We start from the raw sequence: 26,034 nt of genomic DNA on the forward strand, positions 1-26,034 counted from the left end.
AAAATACAACTACCAAATGCAATATCTTTCCCAGAAACACAACTGAGATTTTGCTTTGAAACCTGAATAGTGTGCAGGAAAATTCTTCCTTCAGTTGAACAACTCATTTTTGCTTTCTCTTCAGATTTGCCAGAAAACCTTGTTCTTAAAATGCTGACTTTGGGAAATATTAAATTCAATTTCAGTCAACCTATTTCCTGTAGGGTACACCTAGGGGGCTCTATCTGGAAATAAATAAAATGGAGACTCTTAAACAGAAAAGTATGCACTTCACAGGAACCCAAACCTGGCTGTTTGAGCAATGGGGCAAGGATGTCATATACACCAAAGTAGAGTTTGGCCAATGTTTTTGGGGACCGATCTTAGTAAATACTTGAGGTTTTATGTTCTCTGTTGTAATTCTGCCACTGAGCATGAAAGCAACCACAAAAAATATGTAAATAGATGGGCATGGATGTAGGCCAATAAAACTTGATCTACAAAAACAGGTGGCTGGCCATATTTGGACTCTAGGCAGTAGTTTGCCAACCCCTGAGTCAGAGTTGAGCGCCTCCTTAACTCATCCTCTTTTATTGCACCCAAGGTACTACAACTGATTCCCATGGCCATGTATCCTATGGTCTACTTCCATTTAAAAATGGCTGACAAAGCCACATAAGCAGTGATTAATGTGACCTATTTCTACTGAGAACTTCAATTTTTGAATATTGATACTGAAATTTCAATTAATGCAGTATATAATTATTAAAAGTAAATATATTTGATCTCTGCATAGAATTACTTATCCATTTAAAAAAATTAAAAACCTTTAGCTTTTAAAAGCATATTTAGATTCTGTATGTCTGTGAACACTGAAATCCACAATTTCTCTCCCTCACATTCTTGAGTGCATGGTGAATTTCATAAATGTGCTGGGAGCACAGTAGTTCTGGTTTGCACAGGGCAACCAAGAAGCCATCACCTTTGACCCTTAGTCTGACTCTTCCTGGTCATCTCTCAGCTTCTTCACCAGCCTCCACTTCCTTTAATGGACCTACATTGGAAACCTGCAAAAAGCAAAGGTTTCTAGTTTCTGGCAGGATATCATGGTATTTCTGGTGCCAGAAGAGTTGGTTCTCTGATGAGGTTGTTTTCACCAGACACTAAAACAAATGGTCAATTCAGTCACTTAATTGGGGAAAACATTACACCAACCAGCTTTCTGGCATCTGTTATTCAAGATGACCAGGTTTTTCTTTTTTGACTACAAGTTCAATTTTCAAACAGTTATCAAATATGTAGACACAACACGGAACTAGACATTAGTCACCAGCCTAAAACATGGATGAGGCACAAAAATAATGACTTTATGGGGAATTCAGTAAAGAGAAGAGTAAAAAAGGAGGGAGAAAAGGAGGAAGAAAAGAGAAGCAATATGTGTGTGTGTATACATACATATAATTATTTATTATATAATGTATCCTATAATTCATTCCTTTCATCAAAATCACCTAATATTTCCTTTTTATATTCCACCCAGAGCATAATATCAGCAGATAGCTCAGATGAGCAAATCTCATATTCACACAATAGAAAGTGTTTCTACTTTTTCACGTTCTCTAATTTATCCAACCTTAAGTTATTTTACTTGAAATTGTTACCTATGTTTTTCAAACAAATTCTAAAACTATTAAAAGGAACAAAATAAAAGGGGAAAAACCTATGATTGTTTATTACTGGAGACATACCAAGATTTTAATATCATAAAATACCTTGCTACCATTTTCTTCTCTCTTCCCATGATCTCCTAACCCTTTCTGACATGCCACATCATATTTTTCTGTTTTTCACATTTGCTTTCATTGGTTTTCATAAGGTGGGGAACCCAAAGAGCCAAATCAATGTGAGAAAAGTGGTTATTTCATTCCTCTGGCCCATGGCAGAAAGAAAAATATTCCTATTTTAAAAATAGCTTGTTCTCAAGAGCTTTCCACCTTAACTTTAAAAAATAGTGGACAGCCTTGGTTCGAGATGGCAAAACACAATATGGACACAACTGGAATTAGCATTTAGTTGAATTAGTTGTACATGAGGTTTCAACATTCTAGCAGTCGGGTTTGTTTTATTCTTAGCAAAGGACTACATCCTGTTTCTAAGCTATATTATTTAAGGTCCTACAGGAAAGCTTGAGGGATTTATATACAAAAAGTGACTTTCAATAATTAGTAATAGCCTCATTATTATTCATGAATTAACACTAAGAGTATTAGTTATGAATTTAAAGCTACAGTGAAAAATATTTGCACTTTATGTCTCATATTAAGGAAGTTAATTCATCCTTTCACTAAACAATGGGAAGATAATTTCAGCCAGATCTAAAATTCACTTTTGTTTTATTAGGGACTTTTGGTAGCCAGGTGGTATAAAAACAGACAGGTCAGAGAGGCACACACATACACAACAGGAAAAAACAAATCAAATCATTTTTCTCTATGGAACAAATTTATCTGGTAATGTATAATGTACACAAGAACTAACCTGAATCATTGCAAATAGATGACAAATTGCAGATATTTCTCTGGGATTTGACTCCTGCAAAAAAACAACAACAACCTAGCTGGTTAAGCACATCAACACCTGCAATTATATACTACATTGTCAAGAATATTCACAAACGTAGGCAAATGTGGACCAAAAATATTAAGAAACTGGATAAAACTGGCTGGATGAATTTCACAGAGACTAAAGGAATGAGAGTCTTCATTTAGTTGGTCAGCTATGGAACTTGACTCTTTACTATTCTATAGTATGTCAGTGTCTGACCTTCAACTCCTTCCTAAAATTTCTTTGTTTCACTCACAATTAACCTTTTGCCTGTCCAATATAAAACAGAGCACCAGGTAACAAATCAAATATAGAGACCTTAAATGGAATAGGCCTCAAAGATTGTCTTTCCCTTCCTGGATTGGAGAGTCCCCAAATACTCTAATGTTAGTCCTAGCTCTCTTTGCAAACATATGTATGAAATAACATTAATGTCATGATATTGTTTCATGAGCAAAAACTACAAAATTCAAAATGTATTTGCTGTGCACCTACCATATTCTACAGGTTTTGGGAGGTTCAGATATAGACCCTGCCCTCAAGGAGCTTACAATCTAGAGGTCGATACTGGCCAGTATATAAAAGTTTTAGTGCTAATCAGGACTTCAGATCACATGAGCATGCCAAGGAGGCAGAATGGGAGAAGAATGGGAGAAGAAATGAACCATGTTAGAACAAAAACTCCAAACAGATGTATCTGAGAAACACTTTCTCCTTTAGTGAAAGGAGAAGTACATCTCTTTGTTTGAAAAGAGCTCAAGATTTACTTCTCTAAGAGTCTTTCCTTCACTAATTGCATCCTTTTGGTGAAGCATAAGAAATCCATAGTAAATGGGAGGGGCAAATGCTGACAATGTACTAAGCAAATTGCCAAGGGGAAAAGAGGGTTATATTAAGGAATCTTTCAGTCTCTTTGTTAGGTTCTGTATGGTCAGAATTATGTATGCAATACCAATTGCTAGTTAATTTTCATTACATGTTTGTCCTATGAAAAAACTATAAAACTTATTATTTGAAATAGAAATAGAAAACTATTAAAACTATAATTTGATTTAGTGCAAGTGATATGGTTTCGGTCAGAATGATTTATTGGTGTACGGGCATCATGCTTCAGCTAAGAGTTTTGATTCTGTGAACAAACTGAATTTAGGTGCCCAAAGTTAGATAAAGATTTCTATATTCTTCCATAGCAATGTTACCCACACCAGAAGAGGAAGATTTCACTTTAAATATAGTTACTTATAGCTCACTATAACATACATACAATGCAAATGTTATAGAATATATAGATGGTGGGTAGTAATGCTTTCTTGAAAGCATTGATCCATTCTTGCTATACTTTTCATTTTACCATCTCTACCTGCCTCTCCATTTCCAGTGATGTGGGTCTTTTTGTTGCTCTTTCATACCCAGAATTTTCTTTCCTGTTTCTAGGCCCATTATCTGCACTACAGCTACTTACTGGTCACTCCTTAAATCCTGAATGAGAAAACTGTCTGAAAAGGGTCAGATACTAAATATTTTAGGCTTTGTGGGTTATATGTTTTCTGTTGCAACTACTCAGCTCTACCATTCTATATAGCAGAAAAGTAGCCATAGAAAATATGTAAACGAATGGACATGGCAATGTTCCAATAACATATTTTACAAAAACAGGCAATGAACCAGATTTGGCCCATTGGCAATAGTTTGCCAACCCCTGTCTGAAGTCAATCAGAGGGCTTTGTTAAACTGAGTACAGTGGTGCATGCCTGTAATCCCAGATACTCTGATGGTTGGAATCAGGAGGAAGGTGAGTTTGAGGCCTTTTTAGCCTAGAGAACTTAGCAAGTCCCTGTATTAAAAAAAAAAAAAAAAAGAAAGAAAGAAAGAAAGAAAGAGAAAAGAAAAGTCTTTGTTAAGTATATCTTGTATGCCTAGTCTTGTATTAGGTACTTAAAAGTATAACCTTGCTTTGCTTTAGAAAGAATTTGAGGTTCACTCCTCTCTTTCATTAATTGCATCCTGTTCATAAACTCATTACCACTAGTCCTACCTCCTATGTCTCTTAACCATGAGAAATGCTTGTGGGGTTGTGGGTGTAGTTCAGTGGTAGAGTACATGCTTAGCATGCAAGAAGCCCTGGGTTTGATCTCCAACACCAAGGGGAAAAAAAGAGAGCGAGAAAGAGAAATCCTGGTGGAATCATTGCCTTTATCTGCATGCATGTTCACATTTGTGACCTGCTTCTTTGACCTGTCTCCCTCTTGACTAGAAGATTCTTGAGAGAGGGCACTGTGCCTGATCATTATTATACAGCCCTTAATGTCTAGTACAACTTCAGATACTCAGTACATACACATCTATTCATTAAGAACAGATTTTACTTTAAAAAAAAAAAGAGAAAGAGATCATAAACACCAGCCATTTGTTTAATTTTACCTTAGTTATAAAGAAGAAAGTCTTGATATTTATAATAAGTCATACCTGATGCATTGAAGGTTTTTACTATAGTGATTTTAGTTTTTTCTGCAAAGAAGCAATTTAAATATTAGAGCACAATTGTTGCTTGTTTTTAAAAAACACTTTGCCATGAATATCATTTTTTAGTGAAGTGCAAAGAAAAATCACACCGTTGACATCTTTTTAAGACATGATTGGTCATCTCAGCAGTGGAATGGATGGGACCTGCACAGAAATTGTAGCATTGGCATGAGGTGGGCCTGGGAGTTGGATTCCCATGTTTACCCAGTTAGATCACACCCATTACACACCCCACTGCTTGTGTAATTCTACTCCAGTTTCCAGGCACTGCTGCTAGACCAACAAATGTGAATTTCAGATACGTGGAATTAAGTCACTCTCAGGACCTCTGGGTGATAGGTTGTAAAGGGTAGGTGATTCAGAGTCAAAATTAATGTGAGTCAATACACATAGGATCTAAAATACTGCTACTGCAGTCTACAGTCAAGCATCCTGCTGTTTGCTTTAACAGTTATCCCTATTGTACTGATAGATAAAACTATTTTGAGAGAGGTCAAAACCATCCAACTATAGTCACACAACAAGCACACAGCAGAACCAGAACTGTTTAAAGTTAGGAACTCACAGGCAAATATTAACATGTTCTAAAGAAGCAAACCTTAAAAATATCATTACATTACAGTTGGGAGACAAAGCCCATGGTTCATTTGCCAGATAATGGAGAACCAGGTTCAGCAATCCATGCCATCAGGATGGCCAACTATAAGAGGCTGTGTTCAGGGCACAGATTTGCAAAGTTCTGTCTCCTAGTGCAGATGGGGAAATTCTGAATAAAAGAATAAGCTTGAAGCTTGGAGATAACACTTATGAATGATGATGTTATATTGACAACTTCAAAAACCTCATTTGTGTGTGTGTGTGTGTGTGTGTGTGCTATTGATGAGTTCATTTCACTGTGTGACTCATGGGCAATGGTTGGTAGTAATTACAGAGACTGCATTATCATTAATAATCCTTTAAATATATTGTTTTGTTTGCCCTGATATTCAACCTCACTAATAATCAAGAATGAAAAATAATCTGGGTGCAATGGTGTACTGTAATCCCAGCAGCTTGGGAGGCTGAGGCAGGAGGATGACGAGATCAAAGCCAACCTCTGCAATTTAGGGAGGCCCTAGGCAACTCAGTGAGACCCTGTGTCTAGACAAAATACAAAATAGGGCTGGGGATATGGTTCAGTGAGTAAGTGTGCTCTAGGTTCAATCCCCTGCTACCAAAAAAGAAAGAAAGAAAAGAAAACCTAAGTAATTGAGAGAAAAATTAATAATATACTATAATCCTAACAAAGGTACAGTGACATAGATAACCTCATCCACTGCTGCAAGGAATGTTGCTGGGCACAACCCTTCTGGAAGGTAATTGGACAATGGGTGTCAAGGGCCTTAAAATATTCATACGTTATGTCCAATCCTTGGAATGTATCCTACAGAAATCAAGGATGAATGAAAAGTATTGGCACCAGGATGTTCACTGGAATAACCTCTATTAAAAAAATAGAAACAACTTTAGTGTTCAACATATGATATACAATGGAATGTTATCAAGTCATTAAAAGCAAGAGATATTGGCAAATACTTATAATTTAATATTAGGTCAGAAGAGCAAGATATAAAAATCTACATAAACTATGACTACTTTGCAAGGGACATATACATAAGATATATGCATATAAATACATGCATATATTATACTAAATGAAAATATACCAAATTTTAACAGTAAGTCTTAGAAAACTAACATTAAAGATGATTTCTATCCTCCTTCTTTGTATTTCTCTATATTTTCCATTTTTATGAGCTACCATGTATCACTATGATAATAAATGTTATTTAAATGAAGTGCTACTGCCATAATAGTTCATAAGTTTGAGAGTGGTGACAACAGAATTATAGTTCAATGTCAAAGTCAAAGGAATAATAATAGTTGAAAGTTCAAGAAAGTTAGCAAAGGAAAACTACTCTTTACTAACCCCGTAGACCACACAAGTGAAAAACTCAAGAAGTCATAGAAGAAAAGCTATGACATTTAGAAATAACTTGATATTACCTGTCTTGTTTAATGTAGACAATACACTGGAAGTAGCATCTGAAACAAAATAATAAAAATTAGTGTAACTACTGGCATGGTTAACAAACATGACTCTTCTAACATTCCTGAAATATTTTACTTTTCCTAAAATCCAGAAGTTAGTTTTGCAAAAGTATGCATTTGCTGCCCATCCCCTTACTACTATCCATTCTCCCACTCCTGAAGATTAATTGAACTAATGTTTGTTCTTTCAAAATGCGTTTCCTGAATGCCAGTTACATATCTAACACATAACAACACTCCCATAATTATTAGATTTAAATAAACTCATTTATGTTGTTTAGTTTTTGTCCTTTACAATAATGAAATTCCCTAAGGGATATGAAATTTCTAATGTTGATATCAACTTTAGTAGATAGTGGTGGGGAGGCTGAATGTTTCTTCCGGTGGTATAGTCTTTTAAAGTAATTTTAACTAAGTCTAATTTAAATTTGAAGTTCTTTTTTATATATACCTTTATTTCACTTATTTATTTTTAATGCGGTGCTGAGGATCGAACCCAGTGTCTTGCACATGCTAGGCAAGCACTCTACCGCTAAGCCACAATGCCAGCCCCTAAATTTGGAGTTCTTAAACAGTACATTCAACTAACTTTTAGGAAAAACCTCTTTTGATAGTGTTTGATCTAAAATCCAACTTTGAATCTATTCTATTGTTATTTCTTTAAATGAAAAGCATTCAAGAATTTATTATTCTGGATGAATTTTTTTAAGGAAAAAAAGGTATTACATTATCACACTTAACACACACACACACACACACACACACACACACGGATCCAAACACTGCTACAAAACTAAATTGAAGATGTTCTTTTCACTGTAAAAAGTAATTACAAATAAAAATTATAACCTTTGGCTCTTCCCATTGGGCCAAATATGAATTTAAACCAGTTTTTGATCAGTATAAGCTGCAACTATGGTAACCACCAACCACATGGTGAGATTTTATTTTAACTAAGCGATTCTGAAAAGTGTTGGGGTTTGACCGCAGTAAGATGGAAGGCTATCTACCCACAAAGAGGATGGAACAGAATGTGCGGCCCGGCCTGCCTCCCTTGAATACAGCACAAAGCTCTGTCCTTTTCTCTAGCACAGTGAGGAAGCCAGTTTATCCCCCATTTTATACTCTTTAAAAATCGATCAAATCATCTGTAAAAAGGCTGTCTTTGAATACTCTGTGCCTTCAAATCCATGCTGAATCATATTGAAGTCACTAGATGTGCTTTTCACATTTAAACATCTGTCATGCAAAACCTTATGGCATTGTGTTGTAGAGCAAGTGAAATGGAGTACTCAAAATTTCTTTTCTAGAGCAATTAAGAGTGGTGGAGGGCTCCCTCTGTGATCATAATAATTTTATCATTTAACCAGAAAGTTTAGGTCACTCTTAAGGGTTGACAGGTTTGGGGGTTTTTGAAATTATTTAATGTATTCAGAAATAATTTAGAGATGGAAATCTGCCACACTGTTCATTATACTTATATACATATTAACAGTTATCAGTTTTCACTTGCTCCAGAAAAATTCTTACCATTGAGGCTTGTAGTTTCAGCCACTTTTTGTTACAAGGAGAAAAACAATACAAGGTATCATTAAAACAAAAATTTAAGGAATTGGGCTAAATATATGTTTAAATTTTTTCAAAGTCTTGCCTGGAGTACCATTGGAGTAGGGGACAAAACTGACAAGAAATGATTCAGCTGCAGGAGAGAAAAAGAAAATTTTAAAATAAATACTTTGAAACAGTTATGTATTAGAACTTCTGAGGTATAACTATAAAAAGAAAACATGCTCTGAGACCCATGATCACAAAGCCTGCTACTACCTATGGAATATCATGGAAATAATCTTAGGAAACACACCAAAATAAAGGAAATATTACATTCAAAATTTTCAACCAAGAGAATTCTAGAAAACATTTAAAATAATGTGTTGAACTACAATCATGAAATATATTCACATACTGGCTTACAACGGTGCTTGGCAACTCATCCCACAGTGAATTTAGGATTATAAAGACAAATTGATACCACTCAATATTGTACTACCTAACACAATTTCCCAGTAAGCTATTTTAAAATATGGCTGCTATTAAGACAATCAATTGAGTAATAAATTTCCTGTGGAGTGACTCTATTTAGGTTAAGAGGTCAATCTACTACACGCATCTTACATGTTTAAATATTAAAAAGATCTAGTGGCTTGACCTCTACCTAAACATGGGAAAAACAAACACAAACATTTTACAACTAAATCAAGTTTTTAATTTATCTGTAATTTATTTGCCTCCCTATTCTAGCAAGTGCTAAGCTTTTGGAAGCCTTTTGAAGCCTGATTTTTCAGCTGGTATGGACAAACTTTGGGTGTGTCAAGATGGTTGGCTGGCCTGTCTGTTTTAGACTGCTCATGCATTGGCTGAAATACACACACCCTGTCTGTTCCACATTATTGCTTCCATATTTTGTCATTTGCTACATTTATTTTTTTTTTTAAGTTGGCAAGGATATTTCATGAGGAGTAAGACAGTTCATGAGGGATAAAATCAAAGTGCAGGTACGGACTCCTTTGCTATTGGGGCAGAACAAAATAATTGGTCAGAGCTGGTTTTTAATTAATGACTATTCATTCTTCCAAATGTTAATGAATGATGATATCACACAAAGAAGAGGCTTATGGGCACAGCTGTCTTTGCCCTTCAATGCTACACTGGCTCTTCCCCAGGGCACTCAGAACCTAGGCTGTGACTAGTGCCAGTGTGTACCCGCAAAGCCCTGTTCCTCTTCTCTGCAAACAAGATTTTGCAGATATCATCATAATCAAGTTCGCTGAAAGTTATTCTACTAAAAGAAAAATACACTGGCCTACTCTACCCTGGAATCTTAATAACCAGGGGACAAATTGGCATGGTAAAAAGGGCATGGGCTTTGGTGGCATGCAGTCCAGGTACAGATCTTTGCCCCATAACTTAGTAACTCATACTAATGATAGTTAATTTAGTAAGGGCTTACTCTGTGCCAGGCACATGTATCCTTTCATTTTCACAAATACCCTATGAAGCAGGTACTGTTCTTCTAATTAATAGAGGAGGAAACTGAGGCATAGAAAGGTGAAGGATCTTGCCCCAAATCAGAGCTGGCAATGGGGGTGGGAGGGTGGTAGCCAAATTCAAACTCTAATAGTCTGGTTCCAGAGAATGTATGAACATGAGCAAGTTTTCCCTGCTGAGCCTCATCTGTAACATGCATATAATGATTCCTATCCTGCAACACTGAGAGGAATGGGAAGATGTTTGAAGACTTCTAGGCACGTAGTATGTGCACAAGAAACAATTGTCATTATTAATTCCATTTAAATGAATAACAGTAGAAGCTCATTTTCACACAACTAAGGATAAAATGTGAGTTGGCTCATCTCTTATCATGAGAGAGCATTCTAGTCTATATGGTACAGCAGGAAGAAATCAGAGAAGCCATGTGCTGCCTCTGTATGATGTGGAGCAAGAAGCTGTGAGGTCTTCGACAAGTTACTGAGGTGCTATGGGCTTCATTCTCTCATCAGCTAAGGACTAGAGCTGGGCTACTGTATCCCTAAGGTTCCATTGCAGCTATCAATCTGGAAATAGGATCCTGTTCCTAGTTCCTGCCAATATGGGTTCTAGTTATTAATTTATCTATAATTTATTTGCCTCCCTATTCTAGCAAGTGCTAAGCTTTCGGAAGCCTTTTGAGAAATACTCAATGAGGGTACTGAGGAAGCATGTTTAAGAGAATATCTCATCATGCAAATATAAAAACATTTGGCAGATTTAAGTTCTTGATACTCTTCAGAAAATTCGTGAACTAGACTACCAAAAAGAACTGAAGAACTTAAGCAGCTACCATGATGTAAACCCACAATTTATTTGCCAGTGTTGTACTTCCCAGCTTTGTTTGGCAATACAGAAGAATCAATATGGCTGTCTTCTTGTCTATGTTTGCTATTGATTTTCCAGGTGTAGGTTTAATGACATAACTTAATTAAGCTACTTGCAGAAAAACAATTTTGCTATAACTGACTACATGCCATACTGTGTGGAGAACTTTTGGGATAATATTTTCCTGAAATTCCCCAAAGTCATAAAATAACAGTCTTACCAGATGGTGATAACAAACTGGAATTATCAGCATTTTCTGTCAAGGAAAAAGGTGATTTAAATTAGTTTACTTTATGCACAAATTTGTAGGAGATGAACATCTTTAGTGGCAATGAATCTGAGTTGTAAATAGCTACCAAAAGAGGGCAGTATGTTAATTTACTATTATTCTTGACATTGATCAGTCCTTTTGAATTCTCTCCAAAGACATCTCTTAGAAATGATGACTAAAAACTTCAGCTACTGCCTAATATTCATTAAAATGTGTAGAAGTAAATGTGTACATCTGCATAAATTAAACTTCCATGAACTGTGTTTCTTTTTGGCACAGATGTAAGCTATGCTTATTCTGCCACCTCTTGTATATAATTTCAATCTGATCAGACACCTCTCAGTGTACAAACTACAAGAGCTATTGAGTTATTAATTTGGAGAAAATGCTCATGTCCCTTAAAAGTAATTCTCTTTTTTTCTCTATGTAAAATAATACAATCTTACTGGAGAAACTTCAGAAATGACAGAAAAACAAAAAACAAAAAAGAAAAGAAAAGAAAAGCCACCTATAATTTTGCCACCAGAAATAAATGACATTAATATTTTAGTATATATTATTTTCCATGTGTATATCTACATATGTATATTAATGTATATTTACATACATATGTATATATTTATTTGTATAATAAGAAGGATCATATTACACAAAACTATTTATTGTTTTATATCATTAAACAAATTTCCAAATTTGTGATAAATGCATAGCATTTCAATGATTGGATGTACCATTTATCTATGACAAATTTCCTTTTTAATGAGCATTTTGATGTGGACGATTTTTCATTACAAATAATGCTGGATTTTTGGATACACACATGGCTCATTCTTTCAGAAATTCATGAATTTTGGTTGTCAAAATGCCCTATAGAAAACTTAAATTAGTTTACAGTACCCTTTGCTATACACAACAGTGTTATTTCCCCAAACCTTCCCTCACGTGAGGTGCTATAAGTTGTTAAAAAAATTAATTATAAAAGAATTGTTATTTTCTTTGTGGTATTCTGACATACAATTAATAGGAAAGAATAAGTATGTTTGGAAACTAAAGTTGCATAATGAAATATACCTACTATCACATGGGAGCCTATTTTCCTGAAATGATGGCAGGGTACTTATTATTTTCAGGGATAATTAAAATCATAATTGTGCTTTCAAACAGGATTGAATGATGCTTAATTCCCCACTTCCCCTGCAGCCAATAAGGCAAATATGGGCAGAGTGGTTAGTTGTCTTAGTACCCTAATGTAATTAGAATGACCTCTTCCTTAATCTCTGTTCTTTTTTTTTTCAATTGATTTTTTTATTGGTTCTCAAAACATTACAATGATCTTGACATATCATATACATATATTTGATTCAAATGGGGTATGAATTCTTATTTTTACCACGTGTACAGATTGCAGGATCACATTGGTTATACATCCGCGTTTACACATACTGCCATACTAGTGTCTGTTGTATTCTGCTGCCTTTCCTATCCCTCATGCTACTTCTATATTCTATTGATCAAAATCTATTGAGTTAACCTTTAAAGGGTTAATTTTTAAAATATTCTTGGGAGCACTAGGGGCAATCAGTCATTCACATGTTAGTATAAGTTAATCTGAACTGGTTGAATTCTTTTGATCATCTAGAAAACACCTACCATACTGGGTAATGTGGAAAAGCACTGGGGAAAACCATCATGAGCTTCTCTGAGAATGACACTTATTAGTTTGGGTAGGTGAAGCCGAGTGGGGCAGGGGTGTGGCAAAGGCAGGGAACAGGATGAAGGTACTTGGGGATAGTGGAGTACCAGAGAATAGGGATGGAGAGTGATGCTGAAGAGCAACAGAACCTAACACAGCTTCCTTAACAGTTTCACCCCATGACTAACTATAGGCACTAACAATTCCAATCTTTACTGCCAAATCTTTTGACCCAAAGCTGTATACTCACAGGGAAAGGGGTTCAGTTTCACCTCTTTCTTGGATATTAGAGGAAATGGGCAACCCAAGGGTAAGAAGAGAGCCAGAGCAGAGACTCAATTTTCCAGGAAAACCCATGAAACTGATTGGCCATCCCTGGGTAGACAGGTCTGACAGGCATGGACTCATAAGTAAGAGCTTAAACTTGATCAACATGTAAATTTCATAGGTTTTGATTGCAGGCAGAGCTGGGCATGTAGCCTGGAACTTATAGGGCTCCTGGCAGCTCCCAAAAGGATAGACAACAATCTGCTTTGATGAAGAGAAGGAATCTAGTAAATTAAAGCTTCAGTTTTTTAACCCGTTAAGTTCCAAGTTTTGGGGGCTGGGGTGGTAGCTCAGTGGTAGAGCACTTGCCTAGCGTGTGTGAGGCACTGGGGTTTATTCTTAGCACCACATATAAAGAGATGAATAAAATAAACATCCAGCAACAGCTAAAAAAAATATATTTTTTAAAAAGTCCCAAGTTTTCAATTCTGTAAGCATAATAAATAGTCAAATATTATTTCAAAGTTACCATAAGTGGTAAGTTCTTATATGTGTTCCACATCTGGGATGACAGGAAAAAATGGGTTAAATTGTTACTGCCTACTTTTTCTTTTGGCAGTTTTTCCATTTGGTTTTGTTTGTTTCTTGCTTGCTTTTGGGGACCCAATTGCTTGGTGACTAACATTTATTCACTTTTTCTCTCTCTCATTATGATGTTCTGTATCAGTCTTCCTGATCCAAGATAAAGACATCCTCACAGGTCTTACACTTTCCTGAACATCAGCCTATGTTTCTCTTGTGTCTCTTCCGATTCACTTCCCACTTGTAACAATAAAGAGGTGGTCGTCATTTCCAATGAGTCATATATTTGAGCTCCATGCCACTCTTAGGAGACAAAACGTTTCCATTGTTAAAAAGATTCATAAACAAAGGAAGGAAAAACATTTAAAAATTTCAGATTTTCCTTTGCAAACCTATAAAGAGCAAAAGTTAAAGCATTATTCATTTACTGAAGTCAGTCTAAATCAATAAATAAAATTATTGTAATCCATCTATAAAATTTACTCAATGTCACTCCCTGGTGATTTTTTTTAAAGACAAAGCCCACCAATTATGAGCAGGAGTTTGGTGAGCAGAAGCTTAGAATGGAAGCCAAGCAGAGCCAGAGGAACTGGAAACTCAAGAAACTGACCTCCTTCCATGGCGTCTTTTTCCCTACCTCACCTCCCTGGCACTTTTTTTCAGTTATTGCCACCACCTCCTGAACTCCATTCTCACATGGCCAAGTGTGGTCCCAGCACTGCCATGTGAATATCCCACTGTCATTGCCTCAATATACCAAAGAACTCAGCCCTCATTACCCCACATCATTGCCATACTCGATCCATTCTTGAATTTAATAGCATTGCTGGTAACACCAGCCAAATAATTCCAATTGAGAACTTCAGTGCATTAGACTCTTCTTGCTGCTATAATGAAGTACCATAAATTTAGCAGCTTAAAACACAAATTTGTTATCACAGAGTTCTACAGGTAATAAGTCTAGTACACATCTTTCCAGCTTGAAGTCAAGGTCAAGGTGATGATAGGTGAAATTCCTTTCTGGAGACTTTAGGAAATAATATATTTCCTGCTCATTAGGGTTATTGGCAGAATTCAGTTCCTTGAAGTTACAGGACTGAGGTTCTCATTTTCTTGCTGTGACAAATTGAGGGCCATGCTAAGTCTAGAAGCAACCCATGTTTCTTCCTCATTCCTCCATCTTCAAAGCCAGTGACAATGGGAAAGGGTTGGGGAGTCCTTCTCATGTGCCAGCACTCCAATTCACTTCCTCATCACACTTTAAAAAAACTCACATGATGACTGGGTCTACCCAGGTAATCCATGATAATCTCCCTATCTCCTATCTCCCTATGGTCCTTAACTTTAATTATACCCACAAAGTCCCTTTTCCATGTAAGTTTTCACCCTGTCTTATAAAATTGGAAGTTTTAGAAGATGACCCCTTTATGTCAATTCTCTGGTCCTCTAAAGCATGCTCTGACTACAGAAGAAGATGGAGATGGCTCTCTCCTCTTTATATCTTAAAGTAATAATTGACTACATGAGTCACTTGGCATTGATATATATTATTTAACATTCACACTGTGTCTTAGTCCATTTTCTGCCACTATGACAGAATACCACTGGCTGGGTCAATTATAAACAATAAAAATTTACTTGGCTCATAGTTCTGGAGGCTGGGAAGTCCAAGATTGAGGGGTTGCATCTGGTGAGAACCTTCTGGCTGTGTCATAACCTGGCAGAAGGGTAAGTGAGCTCATGAGATAGAGAGATATTAACCCATTCCCATGAGAATGGCAGCATTCATCTATTCATGATTGCAAAGCCCTCATGACCTAGTCACCTCTCAAAGATCCCACTTTTTCAATACCATCATGATAGCCTTCTAATTTCAACATGAGATTTTCACAGGAATTCAAACAATAGCACACTGGATAAATTATTTTTCCAACTACATACTAAGAAACTTGATGCTTTATTTATTTTCCTTCAAGAATCCAGTCCAGTGTCTTGTTCAAAAGTATTTTTAGATGAACTGATGAAATCATTAAGAAATCTCTATCATGGTAGAGCACTTGCCTAGCATGAAACCCTGGGTTTGATCCCTAGCATTGTGAAAAAAGAAGAGGAAGAAGAAGAAGAAGAAATCTCCATCATCGGGGATCAAGCCAGGAACCTATGATAGGCAGTTCAAGAGCAGGAATTTAACTCAGGGAAATAGTGCAAAGGTGAAGTGCTGGAGCAATCCACAGAGGTCAGCTGTTGAGAGCCACAGCCTAAGGGGCCCCAGCAAACTTCCAGCTGATTGGCTCACAATGGCCCTAGCAAACTTCCAGCTGATTGGCTCACCATGGCCCCAGCAAACTTCCAGCTGCCAGCTGATTGGCTCCTCTGCGGTGATGCTTATTGGGGGACTCTTTTGGCTCCGCCCACATGACCCAGCCAGTAGGCCTCAAGAGCAGGAGGAGTAGGAGGTTAAGAGGCTCGTGGGAAGCCGGTGGTGGCAGTTGGGCTCTGAGGGAATTCCTGAAGAGCTCCTGTGGTGCAGCGTGTGTTCTAAAAATAAAGTTCGTTTCTGCTTGATAAGTGGCTGGTGAATTGTGCCCACCCAGATTGCAGCATTTGGTGGCCCGCGGCATTTGGTGGCCTGCATGAGGAACGACCGAGGGTAAGTGATAGGTAAACTGCTCGCCCCTGACGGCAGGGTGAGAGTCATTTTAAGATTCTTCTTTGGTTTTGTTTCGCTTTTGTTTTAAGTTGCCTGTCCCTGGAGATGAGTGAGACGGAAGAAAAACCGCTCACATCTGAGGAAAAACTATTTGCGTCTGAGGAACAGATAGGGAGAAAGGACGGATGGACATTTCAGGAGGATAGAAAGGCTGATATAATGATTTTTTGTTGCACATACTAGTCCAATCAGCTGGCAGCTGGAAGTTTGCTGGGGCCACAGTGAGCCAATCAGCTGGAAGTTTGCTGGGGCCCCTTCGGCTGTGGCTCTCAACACCCAGCAATGGCAGGAAGCTGCTGGTACTTCCAGGGATGGAGGAAGAAGGAGGGAGGTGAAGTTACTAGATCCTAGAGAGGAAAGCCACAGAGCATGAGCTGAGACCACAGAGGGGGCTGTCCAGTGAGATGGAATCATGGAAGATGCACAGCCCACTATTAGAGATGCCAATCAGACAGGGGGAGAAATGCCCCAAATTCTTCCTTTCCTCCTGCAATCCCATCTCCTGCCATTGCTGCCCACTGGCCACATATAGCTGGAAGCCAATTGGCAAGGGGACGTGGAAAATATGGCATGGGGTTAGGTCTCTGTGATACAAAGCAGAGCAGGGGAAGCATGGGGATGGATCTGAGAATAATGAGACAAAATGACCTATTGTGGAGTTCATGAAGACTTGAGAAAATTTCTTGGATGACTATTACTCAATCTGAAATGGAGTAGTTATGACTGCCAATCACAGCAGAGAGATTACTTAACAGATCTTACAAGTGTGTGTTAAAATGTCCATTCAAATACATACTGAAGCAACATTTAAAATTCAGCAATTGAGAGCCCCTGTTGCCTACACTGTGACTTTGATCATATACTCGCTAGGGACTCTTCCTCTTTTTCTAATGTCCCTTCCCTGCTCCCTTACTCCTGATTTCTGAGATCTCTTCCAAATAAACTACCTGCATCCAAATCATGCAAGATCTGGTCTGGGTGTTTGTTTTCATTTTTCTCTCTATTGTTTGACATTGTGGTAGATGTCAAGACTTCAAATGTGAGACGGTTGTCTACAAAGCTTTGAGTGCCGTAATACTAATGAGTCTTTACTTTCAACAAATTGGCCCCAAAGTTGGATGGGGGGAAAAGGTTTAATCTTCTCAGAGTGGATCTAGAAAGGATACAACTAGGCCCCCCTGCATGTATATTTTAGACCCAACTGAAATTTGTAATTTGGTGGCAGTCTTCCTCTGGATTGAATTGCTATTCCATAGAGAGATAATTAAAAACAAGCCACCATGCCTAGAGACTCTTACATAGGAACCCCAAACAAAGAAAAAAAAAATTGTTATTATATTGGCTCCTCAGAGCTTGAGCAACGGATACTCTTCCAGAAACTGCATTTTCAGATTTTGCTACATAACCAAAAAAATAAATGAAAACATTTCTAATTTGGCACATCTGAAACATGCTTACTTGAGCTGTAACTATCTCACATCACACTGCTCAATAAGTACTCTTACATAATATATTTGTTAAAAGATTAATAATGACATCACTAAAGAAAACTTCAACTCTCAGTTGATGGAACTTCCCAAAGAGCAAATTGTCAGCAGTTCTAGGTGGGTTTTGGTCAAAATGGGAAAGTGAAATGTGTTCTTGATCCCCTAGGTCCTGACTTGCTCTTCTTCCCCTTTCACACACTACCACTTCACATCCTCTCAGTCCTTTATCTTCTGGAACTGATCCTGACTCCCTCAGGGCTTTATGTGCAAAGGTCTATGAGATGCATTTTGGAGTATCCCTAAATTCCCTGAAATAAAATGCAAATTTATGTGTGTGTTCACAGCCCCCCCCCCCCCAAGAGTAAAGTCCCAAATTATTTTTAATTAATAAGAATTTTTACGCTGGGTGCTACTGTGCAGGGCTGTAATTTCAGCAACTCAGGAGGGTGAGGGAGGAGGATCACAAATTCAAGGCCAGCCTCAGCAGCTTAGCAAGGCCCTGTCTCAAAATAAAAATATAAAAAGGACTGTAGATATAACTTAGTGGTAAAGCAACTCTGGGTTCAATCTTCTGCACCACCCCCCTCCAAAAAAGGAATTTATATAGTATTACTATGACTAGGCACTGTATAAGTGTTCACTTTATTTAGTCTATATAACAACCATATGAGATAAGTTATCCCCATTTTACGGTTAGGGCCTTGGACAACTTAGACCATCTGCAATTCGGTTTTCCATTTGGAAGTTAGGGATAAAATTAGTCATACTGACTGACTATGTACTTCCTGAGTACTACTGTTAAAGAACTGAGAAGAATATACAGTAAATACTGCTTATGTCAGTAACTAATACAGTGATACTTTCCCTATTCCTCATTTTCTCAGTTATTCATCTGAAAATTATTTCTCCCTTCTATGTTCAAGAGTTCCATTTCAGTTTCTTTTCTCTTCATATTATTTGCTTCTAATTTTCAAATTGCTTTAGGGATTACTTTGGAAACATGGGATGAGAAAGGAGAAGGGCCTCAGGAGAACAAATGACCCTGACTTGTTTCATAAATTCTTACGAAAGTCAAGACCAGGTGAAATTTTAAGGAAGGAAGTAGAAGGCACAATTAATCATGATGTTATTAGAGTGACCTTGAGTAGTATGTGCAGTCTTGCAAGGGTCATTGTTTGGCTTGTAAAACATAATATTAATATTTTTCTAATTATAACCATAATATAGGCTTATGTGCAAAAAACTCCAAACTACAGAAAAATATAAAGAAAAACTAAAAACAAAACAATAATGACAAAACAAAAACAAAAGCCAGGCATAGTGGCACAGGCCTGTAATCCCAGCGGCTCAGGAGGTTAAGGCAGGAAAATCTCAAGTTCAAAGCCAGCCTCAGCAAAAGCGAGGCACTGAGCAACTCAGTGAGACCCTGTCTCTAAATAAAATACAAAATAGGGCTGGGGATGTGGCTCAGTGGTCAAATGCCCCTGAGTTCAATCCCCAGTACCCCAAAAAAACAAAAACAAAACGAACAACAACAACAAAAACCTTGTAGTCTTACCACTCCAAGGCTAGCTGGCTGAAAGGATCTTTAGAATATCTTTGGGTCAGCTGTAAAACTGAAACAACTAAATAGAGCCTGGGGAGATGTTAGCATCATCTTCTATTTTGAATTAACAGATACAAAATTGGGCTCATTAGCTTTCCAGTATGTGTGGTGGTGTTATAATGTTTCAATTAGGTAGGCTAACTACTTTTCCCTGATTTCCCTTTCCTGTGTGTTTCTGGTGAATGTGAGACCCAAGAGGATTTATATAGGGAATCTGGGCAGATATGGAGCAACAGCCATTTTGGAGTTCACACACATTGACAATTATCAGCTGCCTGACCTTGTTAATAGGAGGTTGCTGTCAGGCCTACAACTGCTCCACCTTCCCCTGAATCTTCCTTCAGCCGTGCCAACTCCTGCCAGGTGAGTACTTAATTTTGTGATGAAGAGCCTGGCTTCTATGGGACATCCCTACCACCAAGGCCAAAGGCAACAAGAACTAACATGGCCTACAACTCAGGCTTGTGGCTTCCAGTTTGATTTTGCTCTCCCCAATCTTATGTTCATCCTCCCTTTCAGACTGCCTGCCCTATAGATGTCAAGTTCCAGCATCAGATGTGAAAGTAACAGTTTTATAAGAATTGCTTAACCAGCTCCCAAAGTTGTATAGTCAAATCCTTATGATAAATCCCAGAGAGAGAGAATATGAATATTAGTGATTCTCCTTTTGTGATTGAACTCAGACTTACACAGCTTGAAACAAAAATTTTTTGAAGCACTTAAATTGTCTGTAGTTGTGCTGTGCAACATGGCATCCGCTAGCCATGTGTGGCTATGTAAATTTAAGTTCAAATTCATGAAAGTTAAGTATAATTAAAAATTTAGTCCCCCAAACATGTTTCGAGTGCTCAGTAGTCACATGTGGCTGGTGGTTACTGTATTGGGCAACACGGATACAGAACACTTCCGTAACCTCGAAAAAAATTCTATTAGTGTTGGTCTGTAGTGACGATAACAGCTAATATTTACTGAATTCTTATATGTGGCAGATGCATTACAGACATCTGTTTTATATTCATTAACTAATATAACTATGAGATAGGTAATTCCACTTTACAGATAAGGAGATTCAATTACAATAATTAAATACTTTATTAAGGTTGGGGGTAAGATTTGACCCTACAAAGTCCAGAGCTTATAAGTCAACCTTATGCCACACTGTGAAGGTCCCAGTGACCTGGCTTGGCACAAAGGGAATGGGTAGTTCTGGTAGAGTTTCCTACCCTCAAATGACTCTCCAGTTTGGACAATGAGCACCTCAGTAGTGCCCATAACGGACTCCCCCAGTTTCCTTAGATTATATGAACTTGGCTTCTAATATGATGCCAAAAAGAAAAGGATGCCAACCTTATCCCACTCTACCCTCCAATGATAGAATGAGATGTGACAATAACCCTAGCAGAAGGGTACAATCAGATGCATTAGCTAAGGTAACGCAAGCACTTAAATAATTAAACCCCCAAATTTTGGGGGCTTTATAAAATAGTTTGTTTTCCATGTTTCAAGTCCAGTGAGCAGCCTAGAGTAGAGCACTGGGGGTGGGGGAGGCAGGGGGAGGGAACACAGTTGACAGAGGCACTGCTTTCTTAAACATAAAGATTCCAAATTTGCCCAGGACAGTGATATCAGGAAAGCAAACAGGGAAGTTATAAGGAGTGAGCAGAATCAGGTGGGAGATATTTAATAGCCAGGACAGGCACACCTTAGATCTACCCACATCCATCGGCCAGAACACAGTCATATGGCCACTTTCAACTATGAGGGAACTAGGAAATGTAGTCCAGCTGTGTACTGAGGAAAAAAAGCAAAAGCTTTGTGGTACTATGCCAGTTAATGCCTGCCACATCAGATTTAATGAATGTCATTAAGTAAGTAATGCCCGTTAAACTAATGATGAGACAAGATTAATGTTCAAATCACTCTCCTCTGGAAAAACCACCTTCTCTAGTTTTTTTGTCATGACACTGACAAGGTCAAAAGTCGGGGAATCAATATGAACTGGAGGAGGAATCCTTGCCTCGTTCAGGCTGAATATGAATCCCCCTTTCTTTGTGACTCATGCTTCCAGCTTCGCTTCCAGCAAACATCCAAATCATCATTCTTCCAGGACCCTCGAGAGTAGGACTCCCATGTGACAAACCAGTTCTGTAAACAACTATGTACTGGTAGAAACCACTAAGAGAGGTTGAAATTATGGATATCCCTACTGCATGGCAATCCTATTTAGTTGGAAAAGTTGCATTTTTGAGTTGCCTTTGTTTTGAAGCCACATTTACCCTTAACCTTTGCTGTGTTACTTCTGGATAGAAGACTTTTAGAAGGGCCCCTAGGCCTTTGTTTGTTGGTGGCTCCTGTTCTAATAGCTTTTCCTTATATTGTCTTTGGCTTGTCATGAGCTTTGATAGCCTGATCTGGAATTCCTCACTTTTCACAATCTGTGAGTCTGACTTGATAATCTTCTCCATATGAATAAAATGCCTGTATCCGTTTATTTCCAGTGGATGAAGGAATATGCCTGATAACCAAGCCTTACAAACTTGGTTAAGAGACTGACTTTCCAGAGAGACTGACTGGGGTTCAGATCCTAGCTCTGCCTTGAATAAGATCCTGACATTTCTCTGCTTACATTTCCTTATTTGTAAAATGGGGATTGTTTACTTTGAATAAAATTATATTAGATTTACAAAGCATTTTATCACAGTACCACCATAATCATGATTATTATTCCTTCAGACTATATAATTCTATATCCTTGGATAAAGTTTACCTTTATAAAATAAGCTGAGTTTTCCCCCTTGTGCAAATAATGTGATATCAGTAATTTGTAAAGAGCATTTTAAAAACAAATGAAGATAATTTCTTTCCATGATTTGCATGTATGTGATCTCCATTCTAACTATAAAATATTGTTATCTACTCTCTCATGCTCAATTAGTGAGAATGTCTATTAGAACACAATGTTTGTCTAATTCAAGTTTCCATAGTTTAGGATCATATGAAGGCCACTCCTAGAAAGATCATGGGGTTCTGACCCTTCATATTACACATCAGAAGTTGTAATTCATGGAAATCCATTTCAGAGGCAAAGGAGACTTGAAGAAGATCCATTGAAATATTGGAAATTTTGCGAAGGTAGTCACTTAGACCATATTTTCATCATTTCAAAAATTGTTTATTTATCACAATATGCTGCAAAAGAAAATTAGAGTGTTCTGTTTGCTTTGTTTGGAATTATATCGATACTGGTTTTCTGCTGCCAATCAGACACTGGATACAGTCAGATGTGTCTTTGTTCAACACAAAAACGGGGGAAAAATCTTTATTTACTTAAAATTTTAAAAGATAGCATCTTTTAGGACTTGGAGTTCACTGGGAGAAAAGAATTACAAAACAGATCATATGTGGGGAAAAGGCCAGATACCAAAATAATCCAACCACCTCTGTCTATAAGTAAGGAAACTCAGGCTCAAAAATATGAAGTGATTTGCCCAAAGTTTACTCATGTATTCTGTATTTTGAAGGCCTACTGTGTGCTAGGCACTGTGTTATAGCAGGGAATAAGCCAAAGTCCTTGTCCTAAATAGAGTTTATATCTGAGTAATAATTCTCAGCTCACAAGTTTTAAAATTCCACTTTGAAAACATTCTATAACTGAAAATGTCTCAGGAATTCAAAGTTATCCCCTCCTGCTTGTATACCAAAACACAGAATTTGTTAGACTTCACTGTGAATCCAAATGTGTCTAATGACAAATCATATTTTATATTGGGCACAAGGCAAAAATGTCTATGTAGCTGAAAGACAATATGGCCATGTGGACAGTTCTTGCTCATTCAATGAATCAGATCATTATAAGCAATTTTAACTTGTTAAAGCAAGATTAGTACCCATTTTGTACTTTCATTTCTCTCTTCTTTAAAAAAAACTATACTGTACTAAATACTTTAGCAACATTAGGATACCTTTTACTTTATGCTTTGCACATTCCTAAAGGGCAAGGAGAGGAAAGGGTATAGGTCAAATAGGACACCAGTATTCAAGACTAACACAATTGCCACAAACATCACTGAGAAAGTATCTATAATTTATCTTGATTTTTTTAATGGCACTGTGATCTCATAAATATGAGATCTCCTGGCAAGATCAATGTGCTTCTTATAATTTCTTGAAGTAAGGATGCACCCATTCTCAAGATATATCTCAACAGTGTGTTCTCTTGGAACATCAACTTAATCTACAGTAACTTAAATTAGTGGAACTATTGCTTTCATTTCTCAGACCTCTCTTAAATCTTTACTCAGTACAAATCCATCCCAGAATGAATGAATCATGGCAAAGTCGTGTAAAACCCATTTTTCAACTGTCTCAGTGACTAAACACTGGGGAAGTGGTTAAGAACTCAAGTTCTAGAATCCTACCACCTCCACTTTCCAGATGTGTGAACTTGGAAGTGAATCAAACTGCCCAAGCCCAAAATAAGTACTTTGTGCAGGCTGGTATAGAGGTCAGAGTTCTACAGAGCTGTTCTCTTAGTCTCAGTACTGTTTCTTTCTGGATAACCTTCAAAGTTATTTCATTGCTCTGAGCTTCAGTCTTCTCATCAGCAAAGTGAGGACAATATGAACTTCTCTGTCTACCCCTAGGGGACACAGTGAGATGACCTATGCTAAGGAGCATTACAAACCATCAACACCTGTAGAAAATGTTCAGTTGTAATAAGGGGGGTGGGGAGAATAGATGTTCAGGGGATGGGAATAGGAAAGACAGTGGAATGAATTGGATGTAACTTTCCTGTTCATGTATGAATACATGACCAGTGAAACTCCCCATCATGTACAACCACAAGAATGGGAAGTTATACTCCTTGTATAAATGATATATCAAAATACACTCTACTCTCATGTATATCTAAAAAGAACAAATAAAAAAATGTCCAGTTGTGTTGCTGCTGTTACTGTTGTAACAGTAACAGTAACTGTGGCTACTGGATCCTATAAAGAGACATAATGAATTCACTTTCCATGAAGTTCCAAGCAATGATAGCACTGGCAACTTGAGGATTTACCAGTCAGTAAGAGCCACTCTCAAACTTTTATCAATTTTGAAGTCAAGGTATTTATTGGCTTCATTCTAACTTTAAAAGCTTTTGAAATTGCCTCACCTTAGAAATCTAGCTGTAAAAAAATATGACTTCAAGTTGTTTCTAATTTTACATGAGGAGCCTCATATAGGGGAACAGCCTAAAAATGGGATTGCAGAGATGAGTGGTTCCCGGTTCAGCTAGAATCACTTGGGTCACTTTGAAGAACCCTAGTACTCAGGCTATACCCTCAGACCAATGACATTACAGTCTCTGGGGTTGGGATACAGGCATCAGGTTTTCTTAAAGCTCTACAGGTAATTCCAATGTACAGCCAAGTGTGAGAACCTAGCATATATAATCAACGGCTCAAATATCACACAAGGATTTTCTGAATGACATTATGTCTGAGCCAGACTCCAAGGATCCCCAATTTCTCAGGACAAAGAATTAGGAATCTGAGCTGGGTGGTTGAACTCACATAATGTCAGACTGTGAAAGAATCTTAACAATCAATTGAGCTTCTTCATCATATAAAGGTGGAGAAATACATCCTTTAAGGGAATTCTAGTTAATGTACAGCTATCTCACTGAAGTCTATACAAAAGTTTGGAGGGGTAATTTGTGTTATATTAGAACTCACTGGGTTCAGATGAGGGTATGGCTGATGATATAAGATGAAGGGAGAGGCTCACATTTTAGAATATCTCTAGGCTTTAGACTAGGGTCACAAATCAAAACCAATCAACCAACCAGAGTTCATTAAGCACTTACTATGTGCTATGGAGGACACCCAAAGAGAGTAAAGATGTTACCCTTACCCTCAAGGATCTGAATAGATTATTTCCACATACCTGAAAAGGTCAAACCAGGCGAAGCAGAATTCAGGATGATGGCCTTCAACAATTTCTAGCAGAGTGTCCTGACAAGTCTTAAGTGTCTGCTATATATTAGGTTTTAGAGCAAGTTTTACATTTGCAGATACAATTGAGATGGAGAAACAATTGAAACAATAAACAAACCATAAAATCCCTGAGATTCCTTTGATGTCTCAGATGGTTTCATCTTGTTTTGGAGCCTCCAATCCAGAGGTATAGGAAAGGGAATTCTTAAGTCTGATGCTTAAGACAGCTATGTCTCTCTTACTCTAAAATGAGCTATATAACTCAATGTCTTTTGAATGATTTCACAATCTTTGTTTTCCCTCCTTTTTCTTCTGGTAGTCCAGA

General features: G+C 37.4%; 1 protein-coding gene across 6 annotated transcripts in view; it reads right to left on the reverse strand.

Annotated features, from left to right (window-relative positions):
- Positions 1-26,034, reverse strand: part of ADGRG2 (adhesion G protein-coupled receptor G2) — a 113,395-nt gene that overhangs the window by 32,106 nt on the left and 55,255 nt on the right. The window contains exons 4-9 of one of the 6 annotated variants that reach the window (XM_081277085.1): positions 11,330-11,365; positions 8,849-8,896; positions 8,728-8,751; positions 7,153-7,191; positions 5,050-5,091; positions 2,518-2,571 (exon numbers count right to left, since the gene is read on the reverse strand). In XM_081277085.1, the coding sequence (XP_081133211.1) occupies positions 2,518-2,571; positions 5,050-5,091; positions 7,153-7,191; positions 8,728-8,751; positions 8,849-8,896; positions 11,330-11,365 (243 nt within the window). The remainder of the gene's footprint in view (positions 1-2,517; positions 2,572-5,049; positions 5,092-7,152; positions 7,192-8,727; positions 8,752-8,848; positions 8,897-11,329; positions 11,366-26,034) is intronic. The other 5 variants (XM_081277086.1, XM_081277087.1, XM_081277088.1 and 2 more) reach the window with 5 other exon arrangements.

This window comes from Spermophilus citellus (assembly GCF_964194105.1).
Source record: "Spermophilus citellus genome assembly, chromosome: X".
NCBI classification, from domain to species: domain Eukaryota; kingdom Metazoa; phylum Chordata; class Mammalia; order Rodentia; family Sciuridae; genus Spermophilus; species Spermophilus citellus.